General features: G+C 37.9%; 1 protein-coding gene across 10 annotated transcripts in view; it reads left to right on the forward strand.

Annotated features, from left to right (window-relative positions):
* The window catches only part of LOC129566211 (high mobility group protein DSP1), a 39,864-nt gene that overhangs the window by 14,941 nt on the left and 4,058 nt on the right, over positions 1-20,865 (forward strand). For all 10 annotated transcript variants that reach the window (XM_055441956.1, XM_055441951.1, XM_055441957.1 and 7 more), the window contains exons 3-5: positions 13,693-13,947; positions 20,079-20,242; positions 20,353-20,527. In XM_055441956.1, the coding sequence (XP_055297931.1) occupies positions 13,693-13,947; positions 20,079-20,242; positions 20,353-20,527 (594 nt within the window). The remainder of the gene's footprint in view (positions 1-13,692; positions 13,948-20,078; positions 20,243-20,352; positions 20,528-20,865) is intronic.

The raw sequence follows: 20,865 nt of genomic DNA on the forward strand, positions 1-20,865 counted from the left end.
CGAGGCGTCGGCGAATATATTTTTACGATATTTACGTTATACTTTTTTCTGTGTATTATTCCATTACGTTTGTTGCTCTCTTTTTTCTCTGTTGCTCTTCATTGCTTTTTTGCTATTTGTTTTTTTGGTCATAAACAAAAGAGCCACATGAAACCACGTGCTGATTTCATTTTCATTTCAATCCGTATAAATAAATTAAACATGGGAAAAATTTAATGAAAAGAGTGCGAGTGAGCGAGCGAGCGCACACAGCAGCCATGATGATGGTGTTCATTCCGCAAAAAGGTGGTCGAAATGGATAAATTGTATCTCTCACACTCCGTCGCTTGGTTAAAATTCCATTTTCTATGTTGTTATTGCCTGATGTTGCTACTGGCTTTTTTTCGTTTGTATGCGAAAATTACATTCTATCAAGCACTTGGAACAAAGGCAACGTCACACAAATAGAATCCGACTGAGGAAATAACATCAGCCACGTATAAAACAATAACAAGCGATTTCATTCATACTGCCATTGCATTTTATATATAAAAATAAAAAGTACCGTAAATTCGATCTAGTTTTTATCGTGTTTGCTGTGCCGTTTGTCTGTTTTTGTTTTGTTTTCCCCACTCAGAATATTGCAATCATATGAGCGCGTTAATATTTTGACGTTTTAGCCGTGCTGCTATTTAAAATGTTCACACATGAAAACAAGGAGTAGGTATTCGTGTGCCGTAGCGGCATTTGAGTTCAATATTACTCATAATGGCTCAATCAAAATGAAAATATCATGTACAATAGCATGATATGAGAAAAAAAACACACAAATCAAATGAGGCATGAGTATTGAGTGCTAGTCAACAATTCAATAAATATGTTTGGGGCGCAACAACAACAACAACAATTCAGAGCGATGAGACTGCGGCGACGGCAGTAGCAACAACGTTGTTGGAATTAAGCGGAAAGAAAAACACACAATTGAAATAAAATATTTATGAATTGTAATGAGAAAAAAAAACATACACAAAAAACGGAATAACAAGAGCAAGGTGACGAAAGTGTTTTTTCTCCCGTCGTTGCCGCCGCTTGGCGTCATCCCTTTTTTTCTGCCGACGCTTATCAAATAAAAAACACGAAACTATTTTTGAACACAATGCTTCAATGCAATGGTTTCATTACTCCTTTTTTCGGATGTTATTTATCGAATTGTTCGACTATTGTCAGTAACGACAAACAAAATTTGTTATATATGTGATATGCAGTTTGGGTCAATGCCCGATTCATTCTTCAACTTGACGGCAAAGTAGTAAAATGCTAAAAGCATGAATGATAATCGCTCGGGCTAGTTTACGATTCAAATCGATGCTAAACGAATGGAAATTGGAATTGAAAATGAAAGAAATAATGAAAGAAAAAAAAAACAGCGAACAAAAAACACGCCACGCTATATCGAATATGCATGACATCACTCACACACGGCATCATTAACACAGAGGTGCTATTTCGTGTGCTGGTTTTTTGTGTTCTCCGTACAAGCAGCAACACACAAAAAAAAACTGAACAGAAATATATCCGAAACACGACGTCGAAGTGGAAGAAAAAAAAATTGATTGATTTGTATGAGACGTAGTTTGTTTGAAACCGGTCCTGCAATTCGGTTCGCTTGGGTCGCCATGCGCTGAATATAAATCGAGTGCTTGGATTAAAATTTATGCGATTATGTCAAAAATGCGTTATTATAACCATGATGTACGGCTTTAATACAAAGTGAAATGCGGTACTTTTTTCTCTGTTTCTCTCTCTCTCTCTCTCTTTCTTTCGCTGTCAGTTGGATTTTTTTAATCGACAGATTTATCAATTTCATTACACAATATAATTTCAATCAATTGCAGTAGCAAAATTCATTGGAAATGAACTGTTTTGCAACCGTTTGTAAAATGTCGAATTCCAAATCGTGCTCTTTAAAACGTCCAAAAGGATGCAGCAAATCATTGTTCTTTTCTTGCGCTCGGTTTTAATGCATATAAATTACATTTGGACTTTATTGCTCTGTCTCTTTCTCTCTGTGTGTCGATATTATTTCGGTGGGTAATGACTGCGGATCGAATTACAAACAGAACGCATATATGTATGAGAGATTGAGCTCTGGCTGCACACAGCAGCTAAAATGTTTGTGTCGGCTTTTGTGGCTCACAGAGAGTCAAGAAGACGAAGAAGAAAAAAAAATGTATAAAAATTGATTGAAATTAATGACCTCGGGGAATGCAGCAACCGATGCAATGACCGTTGTTATTTTCTTCAATTTTACCAGATACATTCAAAATGAGCACTGTAGACGAGCGCATACCTCTTGCCGCACTCTATATCTCGGCCACATCGAATGGCACTTCAATAACATCAACATTTTGTTCTCATAGACATACACACACACACACATACACATTGCCCGGTATCATTTCTACGATCCGATAGATTTCCCATTTGCTAACGGTTGTTTTATGTGACTGTGTGCCTTCACAAAATGATAAATTGGTTTATAATAAACAAACACCCACCGCGTCCCGTATTTTGAAAGCGTACATCGATTCCTTGTTAACTCGACTTCGTTTTTTCGTTAGATTGTTAAGCTTTGGTTTCGTTTGGTTTGGTTGTCATGCCATTAGTGCAGTTTGTGCACAAGACACGTGATTTTTCATTCGGCTCTTCCTTCTGATGGATGCTGATTAGTTTTCTGGCACTCAAGTTGCAGCGGGCTTCGTTCGCCTCTTTTTTTTATCTATCGATTTCAATTTTTTGTTTCTTCTTTTTTGATGTGATTAATATGATTGTGATCATTTTGCCTGATACGAGGCGCAGATGAAAGAACACCAATCTTACAAAATGATCCAACCAACGACCAAAAGCTGTACGCGATCTCGCGCGCCGTGAATATGCAATGCAAACTGGTTTTTCGCGCGCGTTTTTCGCTTCTCTTTGCGCGCTCTTTGTTCGGCATCACGGCGAGTACTTAGCCGACCAACAACAACCATACATTTTCACATGGTCGGCGATCATGCGCGAGCGTTCCCTCTCTCTGTGTCTTGAAATCGCGTTTCTTGTGAGCGGTTTTCGTTTCATGCTTTTTCATGTAGAAAGATTTCATCATGTTTTATCATACGCCCATATCTTAATTAACGAAAATAATTGCACATAAAACGACGCGAATAAAAATAAATAACTTTGAAATAAAAGCAGCACCCAGCCGCATTCCCTCGAAAAAGGGAGAGAGAGAGAGAGAGAGAGAGAGAGAGCAATGGAGGAAAAAATAAATTGCTGCAACGGCGGACGGCGCGAACGGTGGCGGGAGAGAGAGAATTTTATTGACCAAATGAGTCAATTGACGCGGCCGATAGTAACGAAAGTAAACTTTGTTTCCACGAACAACAGCCGAAGAGGAAATGTGGTCAAATATCAATACCACTCTCTTATCAAATGCGGAAGCCTTGAACTTCGAAACAGAATGCTTTTTTCTTTCGTTGTTTCTCTCATTTCAGATATGAATGCTGCCATAATGATTGTGCTAAAATATCGGTCATGCTCGCGTCCGCCAGAACTATGCGACAGATAACATAAACAATCTGACGCGTTTTTTTTTTTTTCGGGGGACGGAAAGTTTTTTTTTCTACCGTCTTCTTCTTCTTTGGTGTAAATTAACAAAACACGATTCAAAAAGAAACTCATAAATTTTTTTTTATGGCGGATTAATTTAATCCACTCAATTAAGGGTCGAAAATAAAGCTGTTTAAATTAAAGTTAACACCATGATAAAACGAAATGGAAAGAAAAAAAGGATTAGAACTGAATTTTTATTTCGTCCAAATTTCAATTCAATTCAATCAAATGAAAGTAATGAAAAGACAAAGTCACACGCGACAACTAGTCATAGTCACTGGTTCCTATTCCCATATTCTCATTTCCCTGGAATAACAAAAATTGATTAAAAAAAACCTCTCTGAATTTATGAGCCGACCGATAACGGCGCCTAATTCCACTGCTATTCGCTTTGAGTTGTGTTTTTTCTTTCGGCTTGGATTGGTAATCGCGCGTGACCATTTTCAATCAGCAGAAATGTTACGGGAATGAAATGTTTTGTAATGATAATCACCAAACAACAGAATGAAAAAAAAATGCTCATGCGAACACATGGTCAATCAGACATAAGAATCATTATTTAGAAACATCATTCTGTTGGAATGTTCAAAAGCGGCTGAATATTCAAATGGTTGAACATTCTCAAGAAGAAAAAAAACAGAAAAATATCCAGCCGAAAGTTGTTTCTGCGTCCAAGCAACCAAACCACGAACACGAAAAAGAAGAAGAAAATAAAATGTTTCGAAGAATTTCTATAAGCGCGCTGAAGCAAAAAAAAAAAAACGCGCGCGGTAAAACGAATGAGAAGAAGTCGAAGTAGAAAAAAAAAAGAAATGAAAAACCGGTCTGATCGTTCATTAGGCCTTTTTTTCGAAGCTTGGTGTATCGTTTCTTTTTCCTTTTTCAAGTTGCTTCGTTCACTTCATGACTTCGTTTTTTTTTCTTCTCTCGCTTTTTGATCGTTGTGTGTATTTTTTTTTCACTCAATTTAATTTTTTATTTCGTTGCCGAAGCGCTCAGTATGATTATCGTGCGTTGCTTTTCGGTCACTTTCCGAAGAAACGCGTATGTACACCCGGACACACAAACAACGAACAACGAGAAAAGACAGAAAAAAAACTCAACAACAATTTAAATGTACTTTGGGGGCATTCACATTTTTCGTTTGTTCGAAGTATTTGTCGCTGTGTGTTGCTTCGTTTATTCGTTCCACACTGGTTTTTTTCGCCGTTTGGTCGGTATCAGGAGAGAGTACGCGCACTCAAACGGATAAGACCTACTTCAATTCCAACATACACATGCACTTCGACTTTTTGTTTGGTTTTAAAAATAAATATTTGAAACACATTTTACCGAAATGACCGAGAAAGAAATGACCATTTAATCTGAACGAGATAATGGCGCAACACGATCATCATCAATGCAGAGAGAGAGAGAGACAGAAAAAAACGAGAAAAACATTTTCAAATGACATTTGTTCATCAGCGATACAGCGATGAGGTCAACAAATGAAGATCAGAGCGCGCCAAAAACGATGAAACATAAATTATAACAGTCAGTTTGATTGATGTGCGCTAAAATTGTCCTATGCACCGTGTGCGTTGCTAATTTTTTTCTCTCTCGTATCTCGGTTTTCAAGCTTCGTTTTTTTATCAGCTTGATGCAGCTGGCCATAGAAATGTGAATTGGGATTCACAATTAGAACATTTTATGGTCAAACCATAAATGCCGCCATTCTGACATTTAGATAGCGCAATTGCCCACTTTAGCCAAATGGGCGGCAAACCATTCCAACAAAAGAGACCACTTCTATTTCAAACCAAACGAGATATAAACAACACTTTCGATTTGATTACGGATGTTGTTGTTGTCGCTATTCCGCTTCAGATGATCTAAAAGCCAGACCAGTTTTATTTTAAAATTTAATTAAAGCAAAATAAACGGAACACAAACCGAAGTGAGAAAGAAAAATTGTTGTGAGTAAGTGAGACGAGAAAGTTGTACAATTTGCTATCTTAATTTGGATTTAATTAAAAAGAAAATGAAAATACGAGACAGTACACATCAAAATAGTGAGTGTTTGAAATGATTGATTGTGGACCATAGAGAAATTGATCGAAATGTGATATGCGTATGTGTTCAGCTGAAAAAATTTACCAGAGATATACGTACACTACGGGATCCTATAAAAAGACATGACACATACACTCGAACACCACTCGAACCTCAAATTCACTTTGAAAATCGAAACGATACGAAACGAAATGAAATCGAGCTGCAAAATTCAAAGCAGCAGCAACAAAACACAGTGCCGATACAAACACTTGGTGCTGTGAATTGTGAGTGAGCGTGTCGCTAAGTGACATATTTTAATGCCTTGAACTTCTTAAGATCAAAAGATAAACACGGCTTAAAGTAAACATTGATTGAATGCTTTCTGATTATTCACATTGCAATTGGGCCATGACCTCTTTTGCAATCGCCTTTTTCTCTTCTTATTTCTTCTTCTTCTCTCATTTGATGTCGTTGCACGCTCTCGCCTCGTCGTTTCTTTTTTACCATTAAACGAAACAAAAAAAAATTGGGCCAGTTAATCCAAGGGAGTTGCAACGAGGAAGCAAAATAAATACTGAAAATAGAAGTAAACGATAAATTCAGCGAGAGAGAGAGAGAGAGAGAGAGAGAGAGAAACAAAAAGAGAATGTGGACGACATTTAAAACGCAACTCACAAGACATCGTCTTGCAAAACAATCTTTCTCTCTTATCATATGGAAAAAGTTTTCAGTCGCCATTCTTGAGCCACGAAACATAAATTGTTTCGGCTTTTCGGTCCCATCGCAAAAGAAATGCGAATTGAAAAGAATTACAAATGCACACGTAGAGCAGCGAATCGCACAGATTAAGAGAGAAAGAAATTTTTTTTTGCTGTTATACGTTATGCATTCGTTCGGTCGGTCGGCGGAACGCGCGCCATCATGCAGCGAACAGAAAACATTCTGAATTAATTACAGTTGGAAAATTTATGGTACACACGCGATTCGATCCAATAAAACGGAACAACGAACATTTTTTGTGTTTCATGTTTCGTAACGAGAGTTTCAGTGTGTGTGTGTGTATGTGCCTGTGTGTTTTTTCTTTCCTACTCCCGTCGGTTTAATTGGACTATTCTTTGCGCCATTCTTTTGGAAATGCACGAAAGAAATCAATGGTTGGAAATCAAGAGGTCCCAACTTAGCATTCGTCGCATCACACACACTCACTTTTCTCTGTTGCTGCAGTCGTTCTTATCTAGTGAATTGCAACCCGATTTGCACTACCGCCGCTGGCTCTAGTTCAATGAGATCCGATGCGATGAACTAAACGAATTAATTAGTCATTTTTGGAGATGACAAGCGAGAAAAACAACGAGAAAAAACATCGTCTCTCTGTCTGAACAAGATGCAGATTATAATTTATTCCGGCAAACGCCAACAAACATCATCAACAAAATATAGGCCAAGAATATAATGAATTTTAGTTTATGGAAAAATCAATGCGAATATTAATGGCTCGCTGCAACAATGTTGCCGTGTGTTGTTGTTGTTGTTGTTGTTGTGTTTTGGTTTCAGCATTGTTTCTGCATTACTCCTACATACCAAAACCCAAACTCATTACAGTCATCATCATCATCATCATTGTAAGCAACAACAGCCAACTGAATTAATGCATTGTTACTCAACGCGCTACAAATCGCACAATGCACAATACAGAGAGAAAGAGCGAGTGAGAAACTTACATAAAAAAAAGAGCCAAACTGTAAATCAAACACTTTTACTGAATTTAAATGAAATATGTAATGCAATTACCGCAATTGTTATGTCAGCTTCGTTGTGTGTGCAGCTCGGTTGTTGTTGTTGTTTTTTTTTTTTTTTTGCTTCAGACGCTCACTTTCCTTTTGCAATTCTTTGTTTACACGAATTTACACGATAAATTATATCTCAATAAAGTTGATATGTGGCTGCTGTTGTTGTTGTTGCTTTTCGCCACGCCAAATAACGGACGAAAAAGATAAATGGCGGTTTAAATGTAACACGACGGAATTCAACAGCCACTTTTTGTGTTTCGCTCGAAAGTGAGACTCAATCTCACGAGAGGCTGTTACAATCATAATGATCAATTCCACTGAATTGGAAATATCTTAATCGCACCGATGTGCATCTCATTTCCATATTGATGTACATATTTATTGTGACACATTTTGTGTTTCTTTTTGTTAAAACCAAAAAACAACATTTGAGTTGAATGAAAGAAATGCGCCATTTCTACGAAGAAGAAAAAAAAACCTGCGCTTGAATAATCATCATAATTATAAGTGATTGCATAGCAGACTCCATCAATTTGGATATTCAAAAGACATCGCCGATGGCGATAAATTTTCCGAATTCCGTTTTCTTGTCAGTCTCTGACGAAGGAGACTGGAAACAAAATGAACGATAAATTGAGCGATATGACGTTGTTTTTAATCAGTCATAAGTCCGGAACGAGTTGATAAAAAAAAACACAACAATCTAGATGGAATAAATAACAAGAAACTTGAGATAAAACATTGTACCCTAGTGTGTTTGTGTGGTTCTCTTTCACTGTTCGATGAATCATCGGGCGTTCAAACAAAAACAAGCAATTAGCAATTTTGGATAAAAAAAACAACAACCTACAACAACGAGAGAGGTACAATTTGGCGGCATGAATTCAAGCGAAATTCCCTCGGGTGTGTGTATAGTCATCGTGTGCAATATTTTTTTATCTCTTTTGGTTTCGTTTGCTGTTTTGCACCGGATCGTTTGTTTACAATTACGGCCGTACATCAAAATTATTTTTGATTATGGCTTTTGTAAATATCTAAATGTGTCATTTGCAAGAGAGCGTATCAGAGATAGAGAGAGAGAGCGAATAAAACAAAAATGGTCAGACTCATCACAAATACTGCGTGGAAAACAACGCAAAAGAGATTGGTCATTATTAGAATTGATTTTTGTTTCGTTCTTTTCTCGTCCGTCATTTTTTTCATGGGCTGTTGCTGACTTTTCTTTGTTCTTCATAATTGTCATTGTTTTCGAACTTTCTTCTTTTCCATTTTCGTACGTTGTTGCCTCGTTTCCGAATGTTTTTACGCAACAAATCGTTAAATGTCGCCGTCTTTTGTATCATTCATGCGGTGACATTTTAATCAGGGTTGATTCCATCATTCGATGGAATTACACCGTTGTTGTGCTGTATCTCTCTCTCTCTCTCTCTCTTTCTCCCTTTTTTTCGTCGTTTATTTATTTCGCCACAAAATGATAAATATCAAAGAGAAATGAGAAAAGGAGTGCATTGGTCAGCGAAATCAATGTCGCCAATACTGGTGACGCCAATACATTAATTGACGTCTCGTTATCTCTTCTTTGTTTTCTTCATTACATTGCCTTTTTGCCGAAGCCATTATAACGGAAGCCATTGCATTGCAGCAACACCTGTGGATTTTTGCTAAATAAATAAGACACAAACGAACGAATGACACAAAAAAAGTGTCATGCAATTTTCCCACCACGCGCGCACTTAAACGAATTCAAAAGAATGCAATAACAACTACAACAAATAAACAAAATCATCTGATCATACAACGTGTTCTTTTTCTCATTCAAACGTCAAAACAAAATAAAAAGACACGTTGAATACAACAACAACAAGGCTGCCACACACATACACAAACATAAGCACCATTTTTACGTCGGCGACATTGAATTTTCGTTTTTCTTTTCGTCCCCGCTCACACGCCAAAAAATATATATATATAAACATAATCGAGTCGAGAGCGAACAAAAACGTAGCTAAAGAGAGAAAAAAACCCGGACGAGTGCCGGCATGATGTGGCCGTATTACATATAAATAATATGAATATATAACGTTTTTTCGAATCGAAATACAAAATCAAAACATGCATAGCCAACGACTTTCGGCGAGCTACACATAATTAACAGAATAACAACACAAACGGCACAGAAAAATCCATTTGGAAGAAAAAAAAAGTTGTGTACCGGCAAATGCCGCTATGCGCTCGACAAACGTACAGAAGAAGCAAAAAAAACACGCTCAGCACCAACAATGAACGACGATGACGATAGCGGCAGCGTGCCGCGCACATGAGTTACGAAGAAACATCAGCAAAACCGAACAACAACTCCAACCGTATAGCTACTGTATTCATAAAATTTATGCTAGAAAAGAATTTGTAAACACACCGAAAAACCATTGAAGCACCGGCACACCGAAAGAAAAAAAATATTATATCGCTGTATATATACAGTGCGAGAATATAGGAGGAAAAAAAAGCAGCGCCGAGACGAAGGGAAAAAAGCAGCAGCAACAGCAGTAGTAACAACAACAATTGTTATTACACAAAGACGTCTCTTTATTAAATGAGGAAAAAGTGAAACGCTTAAATACATTCGGATGATGACGGTTTTACGAGAAAAGTAGACTAAATGCCTCGTTTTTTTTCTGCTCTCACCCGCCATTGGCTTCCACTGTTGCTGTTGCTCCTTTTTTTTCGCTGCCTTTACGAGTTTTTCAGTTCCACTTTTCCTACGCGAACAATCGATTTTAGCTGAATGATGTTAAGAGCTTTTTGAAATTGTTCTACGATTCAATAGACATAATACGCTATGCAGAACCGTGGACGGCGTTTAATTATTGAGGAGTTTTCCTTCAACCTTTTTTTCCTGCTTCCACGTGAAATTCGACCTTTTCGTTGAGTTTTCGAACTTAAGTCAGCTCATTTACACGTTTCCTCCAAACATCTATCATGCCTTTTGATTCTGACGATGATGGAAACGACGACGTCATAATTGCAAAACTGCACTAAATAGAATGAAACATAATTGAAAGGGAGAGGGAGAGATAGAAACGATTGAAGAAAAAAAAACACTTATTGATTTACGGTAAATAAGCCCTATTTATAACACTTGTTACAAATCATCACGCTCCATAATGGCAGTCAAGTCTATTTATGGTGCTGTTATATTTCTTTTTTTTCTTTCATTTCGTGTATGAATAAAAGCATATAAAAGTGAGTTGATTCGCTTTGGCCAATGTTGTCGTAGTCCCCATTGCCTTTTCTCGTCAATGGCTATAAGACGCGTCGTCTACTCTTGGTTCTTTTCTTGTGCTTGTGCTACATTTTTTTTCCGCTCTCGCCTTCTGTCTTTTGTATTCATTATGATTCTCTCTCTCCAGCAGCAAAACGGAATACAAATATAATCAGAAAGTGAAGAAAAAACCATTCAATTCATTCAACGATTACACACTATGAGAAGTGTTGGGTGTTCGCGTGGCCTGTAAATACATATAGACGACATCAAATTCAGATGCTTCATTATTATGTAATAATATCATCTAATGCTCTACCATTCATTTGAACACTTTGTTCAACGAAAGATGTTCTTTTGCCCCGCGCACACACATACATACACACACTTCATTGTCAGTCGTAGTCGTCATCTGTTGGTGTGTTCCAAACAGTAACAGCACCAACAACAACCAGACGAATGAAAAACGTACAAACTGAATGAATGAACGTATGAATGAATCAAGCATTCCCAAGCTCTTTTTCAATATACAATATATATGTCTATACATGATGTGTATACTTTCAATGGTGCCTGAGCATTAAAGCATTTTTAGCCGGTTCGGTTTCTTCGTCAATGATTCGCATATAAAGACAGTTTGGCGCGCGCGAGCAAGCAAAAGCAAGAGCGCTCACCAAGGGTACACTTCCACATCCAACATAAACCGAATATAACAAATCGCATGCTAATGAAAAATAATATGAAGCGTACTTATGAAAGCAGAAGCAGCCAAAGCCAACGAGCCAACGTCAAAGCATCTCCCATCACATAGATGATTGTGTGTTTGAATCAACGTCTCAGTCACTCTCTCTATCTCTGTGTGTTCCACGTTCTGTTTGACTGGCGAATGTGTTTTGTGTGCCGGTTTTTATTTGTTCTTTCCACATTTTTACTTTTTTGTTGTTGTTGCTGATGTTCATATTGAAGCCAAGCATCTCCATTTGTTCCGTGTACATTCGGAAGCATCATCGTCACAAGCAGCAACCGAAACAGCATTGGCATTATCATCAGCAACAGCAGCAGCTCACACAGTACACAGAAGATGTGTATGCAATGGGATGTTGTGTTATTGAGTCAAGGCATTCGCCATACTTTATAAATATATATGCGATACGTTCCATCACGGTGTGATTTTTTTTTGTATTCACTCTTAAGTTTATTTGTTGGCCCGGCACTGTGTGTATGTGTGTGTTTTTTTTCTTCATGCTTTTTCGCCTTTTTGTGTCGATGATTCAATGTAACATTGACAATGTTTACACGATGTTCATCGCTCTTTTTTATATATATTCATTTTGTATTTGGAGTTTTGTTGCCGGCGTATTGCTACTCATTCACTTTTTTTTCACATTTCTCTCTCTCTCTCTGTACGTCTGTCGCTCGCTTTCGTTCGTTCGGTCGGTCGGTCGACGTTACACTTTATTTTTTTCCCCACATTGTGCATTGAATACACATAATATGTTTTATATTATACAAATTCTGAATAAACACAAAACCAATGCGAAGCAACAGCGACGGCAGCGGTGGCAGCATTAACACAACAACCAGTCAGAGTGAACAAAAAAAAGTGTGTACATGGCAAGCGCCAGACTTACTGTCAGAAAAAGAGTATTCATTCATATTGTATGTATAAAATTTGTGCAATTGAGCTGCTGCTGGTGGTATAGTTGTTGTTGTTATTGCCGCCGGTTGCCGGCTTCAGGTTCAGCGTTTTCCGTTCGCATTGCTTTTTTGTGTGTGTAAATATAAGCGTGAGCACAAAAGCAAAACTGTTCTTTTCTCACACAAAGGATCACCGGGTTTTCTGCTAGCTATATGTTGGTATTATTATTATTTTGGTGCTGCTTCTCTCGGTACGCTCTCACTCTCTGACTCGATTTTCACTTCTCGCTTCGCTTCTTTTTTTTGTCGACACTCACACTCACTCACTCTCTATGTTTATTCTTCGAAACTACGCACTCTCGCTTTCTCTGTGTGCTTTTCAGACAGCAATTGTTTTGAATTGCAAGAGAGAAAGAGAGAAGTTTTCCGTGTTCCGTGTTCTATGTAGCAAATGTTGATTTTGGTATTCGGAAGTTTTGCGCCACGCTTACTGTATGTTGTTGAAAATGAGTGAGTGAGTGCTGCTGCTGCTATTGCCGGCACACAGATATCATTATTATTGTACTATTAGTACGGCATTTACTCTTTCCGATCATATGATGACGATGAAAAGTGACTGTGAAAAAAAGAGAGCACAACGTTCTGTCGGTGGATTTTCATCGCTGCTCTTTTTTTTTTCATCGCCCTGCTGATGCATTCGGTGTGTTGTTCCAGTGCAGTTTTGTGTGTGTGCCGCTTGTTGTTATTCGCAATATGTTTGTGTACGTAATGTGTTACGGTTTATTATATAAATGTGCAATGTTTGATATTGAAAGGGATCGGCAACCAATTCGAACATAGACGAGCACAAAGTGAATTTTTCTCGCTCGATTCGCGTGTACGTCACTCGCTCTCTCTCCCTCAACACTGTATTGTATAGCTCAACATGGAACGGGCGTTTCAATATGTCACCAGTTCGTCTCACTTACATTCGATGGCAGTGTAGATAGAGTGGGAACAGTTGAACGAGAACCGTTTCTATTATTGGGCTCTTTTTGTTACCATTTTTCTATTGAACATTCCACGAATCATGAGCACACATCAATGCTTTGTGTATGTGCAATGTGCATAGATAGGATCAAGGACGACTATATTTACTACTATGGGTTCGTCGCATTTTCTAGGTCATTTTAAATCCTAGTGAGGCTTTACATAATATTTATTTGATTTTTTTTTTTCGTCGACACATGGGCATTTTTGTGATAATTCGGAAAATTATGTCAAAATTTCTTTTCGTTTTTACTTTTGAATTCGTGTGATTAATAATTTCTTCCTTTCTCTCTTTTCCATAAATAGAATCAGCATATACAAGAACATCAAATCCAACAAAATCATCAACAAAATAATCAAAACAATCAGCATTTGCACCAGATCCAGCCAACTGCACCGGTTAAGATGGGACGTGGTAAGCATGCGGACGGTAAGCCAAGAGGACGCATGACAGCATATGCATTCTTTGTGCAAACTTGTCGCGAAGAACACAAAAAGAAGCATCCGGAAGAACAAGTTGTTTTTGCTGAATTCTCAAGGAAGTGCGCCGAACGATGGAAGGTAAGTGCTAGCCACAAATATGATCTAAGTCACACCACATTTAATTCGCTTATTGTTTCGACTTTCAATCGAAATATTACGTGTATTTTTCTTCTTTAATCTGCAAATTTTATGTTTTTAAAATTGAACGTCGCATGACAACACTCACTTGCGATAAATATTTTGAAAAAAAAAACAAGTAGTAAACAGAGCGAAAAATTTCATCGCCACTTCATTGTTATGTTTTTTTTTCCTTCGTTGAATTGGTTTAATTACTTCTAATTTAAGAGTATTTAATACGCCAAATAAGAGGTGTACAAATAAGGCGGCAAAGAAAGAGCGGAAAAATAGCGAAAAGAAAAATTTCATGCAAAATAAAGCAATTTAAATTTCAGCACCATTAGCTAGTGTTTCATTTTCATTTGAAAAATTGGCCTGATTTTAAATTTAAAAGCAGTGACTTTGTCCGAAATAAAACGAATACTGAATGTTCAAAACAAAATGAACGAATTCTATTCAACGATTACATAATTGATTTATTTTCTTCCTTAACTATTTCTATCCTGTCACAATTTTGGCCACGTGGAAGTGTTTGAGTGTTTGTAGCTTGTTTAGTTTTTTTTATGTGAATCGCGTTAAAATTAATTTTCTCCGTTTATGCTGAAAATAAATTGATCAATAAAAATTTTGTTATTTTATAAAAGTTGAAGCTATAAAAATTGAAAAACCGGCCAAATGCGCGGCAACTGCATCAACACCAAACTTGAATCGCAATTAAAACCAATTAAAATCCTGATTGATTTATGGCTGTAGTTGGAATTGAGAAATTCCATTAAATTATTTTACATTTTTCCCGCGAGCCAATGGCAACAAAAAAAATGCACACACACATGGAGAGAGAGAGGCACACAAAGGCTTTGTCATTGTCTATGAGTCCACTGGAAATGGCCACATCACAAACATGGAATTGTAAGCAATTTCATTTGATCGATGTAAAACATGGTGAACCTTCGAATTCAATTCAATTCGCTGAACTTAAAGTACATGAGTTGTCAACCTCTCACAATCCAAACTAACAGACGAAACAAAAAAATTGAGAGCATACAAAATCGGGTCGATTTAGCCTGTCATAATTCAGCGCAGTAATTCCATTGGAAAAATACACCAAAAATAACCGAAAAAGAATTTCATACACACATTCACTCACACACATGGAAAAAACCATGCAGCCCGAACAGTTTATCTCGTGGAAATGAGCCGTTTTTTGCGTCGACATTTTGATATTTCTATAAAGTTTTTTTTTATTCTGTTTCATTTCGCCACGAACTCTAAAATTTATTGCATTCTGGCATCACACGGGCGACGTATATTGGAAAATAAAATTTATTTTTGGTTCATTTCGTTCGGTTTCTGTGTGTTCGGTTCGGTTGTGAATCGCATGATTCGTTATTTTTGGCAAAAGTACTCTGATGTTCATTTTTTTCTCTCTTCGGTTTTCGTTTTCTGCCTTTGTTGAATGATTACATTCATTAAGGTTCCGGTGATTTTTCAAACTTTGGCTTCGACTACGACATTTCGTTTTAATTGCGTCGGCCTGTCTGTATGCCGCCTTGCCCACCCGATGATTTTCATTGAAAATTATGCTAAAATGGGTATAATAAATTTAAACAAAATCAAGAACGAACTGAGTCAAAAAAATATGCTTCATCTTAAAACGACAGCAACCATGTTAAAGTGGTAGAAAGACAAAAATTAGATCATTCCACATTTTAAAATGTATTTTCTAAAAACACCGAAGAACAAGAGCACACGTAGCACATTTCTTCGAAAAGTTTCTTTCAACAATTTAGGCACATCGCATACTCCAAAAGTATGTATACTCATGGCGCATTTCGTATTCGAATACAAATAAATCGATAAAAGGCCATACATACAAGTTATAGCGGGAACGAGCATTTGATTCGCATTTTCAGTCGAATGAGCGAACATAAAGAGCGAGAGGGAGAAATAGAAAGAGCTCGAGAAAATTTATTGTTTGGAAAAACGAAAATTTTCGAGTACATAATGTATTTCCTTTCCGTTTCACTATGTAAAACGAATTGAATATAATTGCTTCGTGAATACTGTGACTCTAACTGCTGATGAAGCCGAATTTCAGTCTTCCTGAACGATGAAAACCTCGTCAACGTCGCATAGCCAAAATTAACTACTTCCTGTTTCGATGGTCGAAAGGATCGGTGCTTTTTCTATAATATGTCCAGCAAACGCTTGGCGTTTTCTCTAGCTTTCTTTTTGTAAAATTCATTCGCTGTTGTTATCAACAATTTTACAACTCATCAAGCCGACCGATTGATTTTTCTCTCTCGCTAGACACGAAAATGTTTTCTCGTTAAGTTCACAAATCAAATTACGAATTTCGATTAGAAATTCGATTTGCGCTTGTGAATTCAACTTTTTCGCAAATTAATAATAATTCCGTCAATTGTTTGGCGCTGAAGGGTGTTCTGATCGAGTGAAGTGGAAGAGAGTAAAAAGCGAAGAGAAGCAAATGAGAGGAAAAAAGTACAAGTGATTTGAAAATTTCGATGGAAAAGCACTACACTTCACCTCATACCACAACATTGCGGGTATGACGGGCGCTGTGTGCGAACGAACCGTGTATATTTTCAACAGCATTCCCTTTAGCGAAAAATAAAGCGAAATAGGTGCCACCCATCTCCTTGTCGATGTGTTTTTGATAAAATGCGCCCAACCAAACATACTACACGTACGAAAAATAACGTCGAGGAAAACACATTTTCAGGCGTTCATAGTACATAGCCTCCCCGAGAGAGCAAAGGCAAGTGCAAAAGCATAGCACATACGTGTGTGCGCGTATTGTACGTGTACATAGGGGCAGAGGGAGAGCGAGAGAAAGGGAGAGAGTGTATGTGTGTGTGGAAATGATTCAGTCGGTGGTACAAAAAGACGATCGAATCGAAGCACACACACAAACAACACATACACGCTCTTGGTGTGCCTCGAAAAACGGCCAACGCCGTTTTTTTTACATAAAATAAATGTTCGGCTCTTCGAGAATACATATGCGTGTGTGTGTGCACTTGTATGTGTATGTTGGTGCATGTTAAGCGATAGAAAACGCTCGCGCCCGTTTTTGTATATGCAATGTGTGTGGCTGTTTCATTTGATGTGCCTACACACCCAGCTGCCAGCCACAGCGAACGAACGAACCAACAATAACGTCGACAACGACGGCGACGATGGCAGCAGCAGCAGTAAATGCTATTGTTGGAGTATTCCTTGTGCGCGCGAGCAACCATTTTCACAGATGTAATATATGTGTTTTGGTGATGGTGCATGAATTTGGTATGGCTTCGAATTGGAATGAGAACGGTTTTTGTTCTGTTTCGTTCACTTTAAATCGCGACGCGCTTATATTCCACTCCGGTTACCATCATCAGCATAGGGTTGCAATACACATCTCTTTCTATTGTTGGTTACGTCTCTGTCCATCGTTGTGTGCATTTGGCAAACGCCACCCGGCCACTCATCCCATCGGACCGTGGTGATGATGGTGGTTGTGGTGCTGCTGCTGCCGATGTTGTTGCCATTGCTGTCGCTTTTTCCTGCAGTGTGTGTGCCCCGCGTCGTTACCATTCCGATGAGAATTTATTACATGAAAACTAGCAAAAATTCCCATTAGCAGCCATAAAGAATTTTAATGTCGATAATTTTGCCATCTTTATTATGCTATTTAACAAATTTTTCGCATCTCATTTTCGTGCTTTCGCACAATTCGCACAATTCGCACAGCACAACCGATATATATCGCATTCATGTCGAGCATCGGCTTTGCTATCATCTTGCCATCGTCTATCATTGACTGTCTAAAATGACACCAATAAATTTCAAAGCGATTTTTCTTCTACTTCGTCGTTTTTTTTCTTCTTTTCTGTCATTTATTTCGAGGCCTCTTGTTTCAATTATGCATGAAGTCGCATTACAAAAATGTTAATTCCGCGTTCGAGTCTCTCTCTATCTCTGTCTCATTGATCTCAAGCATCGAAGCATAAAAATCGATACAATCGGTGCTATGAGCTGCGACATGAAAAAAAAAACTGAACTGCAAGCACATGAATTAAAAAAATCATCACACACACACATCGGGCGAATGCGCGCACGCCACAATTTCAAGTGGCCATTCGACTCTTTTATCATATTGCATCATGTCTATCCAGTGTCCTTTGTGCGATTGATATCGAATGAGTGATGAGATGCTTTTTTAATGCAGCCGGCTCAATCACACTCACTGATTCACGGGCATTCGAATGTCTCTTTTTTTCCCTGATTACACTGGCTGCCAGTGTCGGTTGTTGCTATTGCTTTTTTGCCCCCATCGCTATATAAACAACGTAAGCAAACACAGAGACCTGCTAAATAGAAAATCCATTTCCATTAACAACGGGCAACGTGCAAGTTGTGTATGTGCAGACAGTCATAAAATCCCCGTCTGTCTCTATCCATGAATCATAATGAACTGAAATATCATTACACATCGCGCTAAATCACAATGAATAATCGTATACAATTTTACATACCGACGGAGTAGAACTCTTACGCCACCCGTCAATTCAACTCGCAACGAGTCAGCATTTTTTTTCTTCATTTTTTTTCCGAACGGAAATTGTGGTAATGCACAAACGAAAGTTGATTTTGATCAAACCAAAATTAACCTTCATAAAGATCACTTAGGTGATTTGTTCGTTGTTGATGATGTTGCTGCTGCTGTTTTTTTTATCTCTCTTGCTGTTCTGTTACGTGTGAATTCGTTTGAACGGCTGACTGTTCAGGTGACTAATTCTCGAAGTAACGACACACAAAGTAATCAGATTAGATTCGAAGTTAGTGAAATCGAAACGGGGGATTTCAACACTATTTTTTGCTTGACACACAAAGTTCGTTTTCCAAATGAACTAATGACGTTTTTGTTGATTGATTTTGATGTTGTTGTTGGGTTTTTTTTCTCTTCTCTCCGTTGCAAATTGCGAAAACAATCTTCTAAACCGCTTTATCAAAGCAGCTAAGCGTACATCCCACGTGTAGTTTTGACAGTTTCGAAAGCTATATTTGGTATGTGTGTGTGTGTGTGTGTGTCTAAACGCACCACCAACTTTGTCCATAAATCTTGAGTTTTTGTGTGCCAGGCACTCCGTGAAATTTAATATCAAAACGGTCTTTCGTTTTCGCTCGCTGAAAATGCGAACCACGACACAGAGCGATGGAAATATGTAAAGCCAAAAACATTTTGCCATTTCGGATTAATGATGAAGTTAACAAACTGTTGTAATCAATTTTCATATGAGTTATTCTCGCCCCAGCCAAACGCCATTTTTCGGAAGTTCCATTCGTAAATCATGTGATCAAATCATTTTTTGAAGTAATTAAAAGTTTTATATTCTGATTTAATGTTTCGTTGTGGTGCAACGGGAAAAGTGCACACACGGACAGAAAATGTCGGTGGAATGAACCGCATACAACCCGCCACATCGTGCACAACAAACCGTTGTGCACACCAGAAAAGTTAAGTTCGTGCAACAAACTCTCACCAAACGAGTTACTTGAGTTTGGTAATTTCGATTAAAATTGCCAATGTTCGCAGTTTTGTGCTTTGCCTCGACAACCTTTCACATTCAGACACACAAACACACACACGCTCTCTGCGAATGCAACATAATTAAGGCCAGTTTTTCCTGCTCTTCTTTTTCTTTGCAAAATGCGAATGAACTCAACTTTGCATGGTGTTTTTTTTCGGTTGGTGTTCGTTATGTTCTCGACATTACTGATGAATAAGACTCCGCAGTCCACGAAGTGAGTGTTAGAATGTTACCAAGCGCCACAAAGTGACCAAACCGGACGAATAATTACACGATAAATTTTCAAAACATCCGTACGAATGTTTTTGATGGCTTTAATTTGTGGAACGTCCAATTATCATGCGACCACATTTCCTCACACTTTCTTTTAATTTGCGTTGTTGCGAAAAGAAGAAAAAACACGTTTTTTCACCACTAAACTTGTCTCTGTCTCTGTTTCTTTTATTTGTGATTCCATTTTTCTAACCATTTTTTATTTCTCTATTTCGTTTTTTGCAGACAATGTTGGACAAAGAAAAGAAGCGATTCCACGAGATGGCCGAAAAAGATAAGGCTCGTTACGATTCAGAAATGCAAAATTATGTGCCACCAAAAGGAGTTGTTTTGGGTCGCGGTAAAAAGCGAAAGCAGATCAAAGATCCAAATGCTCCAAAACGATCGCTGTAAGTATTTTCGAATGCATCTTCGTTGATGTCAATCGATGTTGATTTGCTGTACTGGACGGTTTGTAAATTAAACATTGCTATAATGTTCATTTTCATGATTCGATTAGGTCCGCTTTCTTCTGGTTCTGTAACGATGAGCGCTCAAAGGTTAAGGCCGTGAATCCCGAATATGGTGTCGGTGACATTGCCAAAGAATTGGGAAAGAAATGGTCCGATGTTGAACCGACCGTTAAATCCAAATACGAGGCTATGGCTGAAAACGACAAGAAGCGATATGAGCGAGTAAGTATTGATTCACATTTATTTTGGTTTGTTTTTGATTCCCATTTCAATATCAACAAATATAAATGGCGGCACGTTACTAAACCGTACAAATATTTCCGTCGGTATTTCGGATCGATACTCAAGAAAACATTGGACTGGAAAGAAAACAAATAAAAACACACTCTTGAATTTCTGCAGTCAGAACCGACGATTTTTTTCCTCCTCTCTTAAAAACTTGGTAAACCTAATTTCAAAGCGACGACGACGACGACGAGCTGAGAAACACAACAACCAGCGGAATCGAATAAGAGAGACAGAAAAAAAAATTCACGAGAAAATATCCCCAATAAAAATTG

This window comes from Sitodiplosis mosellana, unplaced genomic scaffold (assembly GCF_009176505.1).
Source record: "Sitodiplosis mosellana isolate CC-2019 unplaced genomic scaffold, AAFC_SMos_1.0 Smas_scaffold_3, whole genome shotgun sequence".
Classification (NCBI taxonomy): Eukaryota; Metazoa; Arthropoda; class Insecta; order Diptera; family Cecidomyiidae; genus Sitodiplosis; species Sitodiplosis mosellana.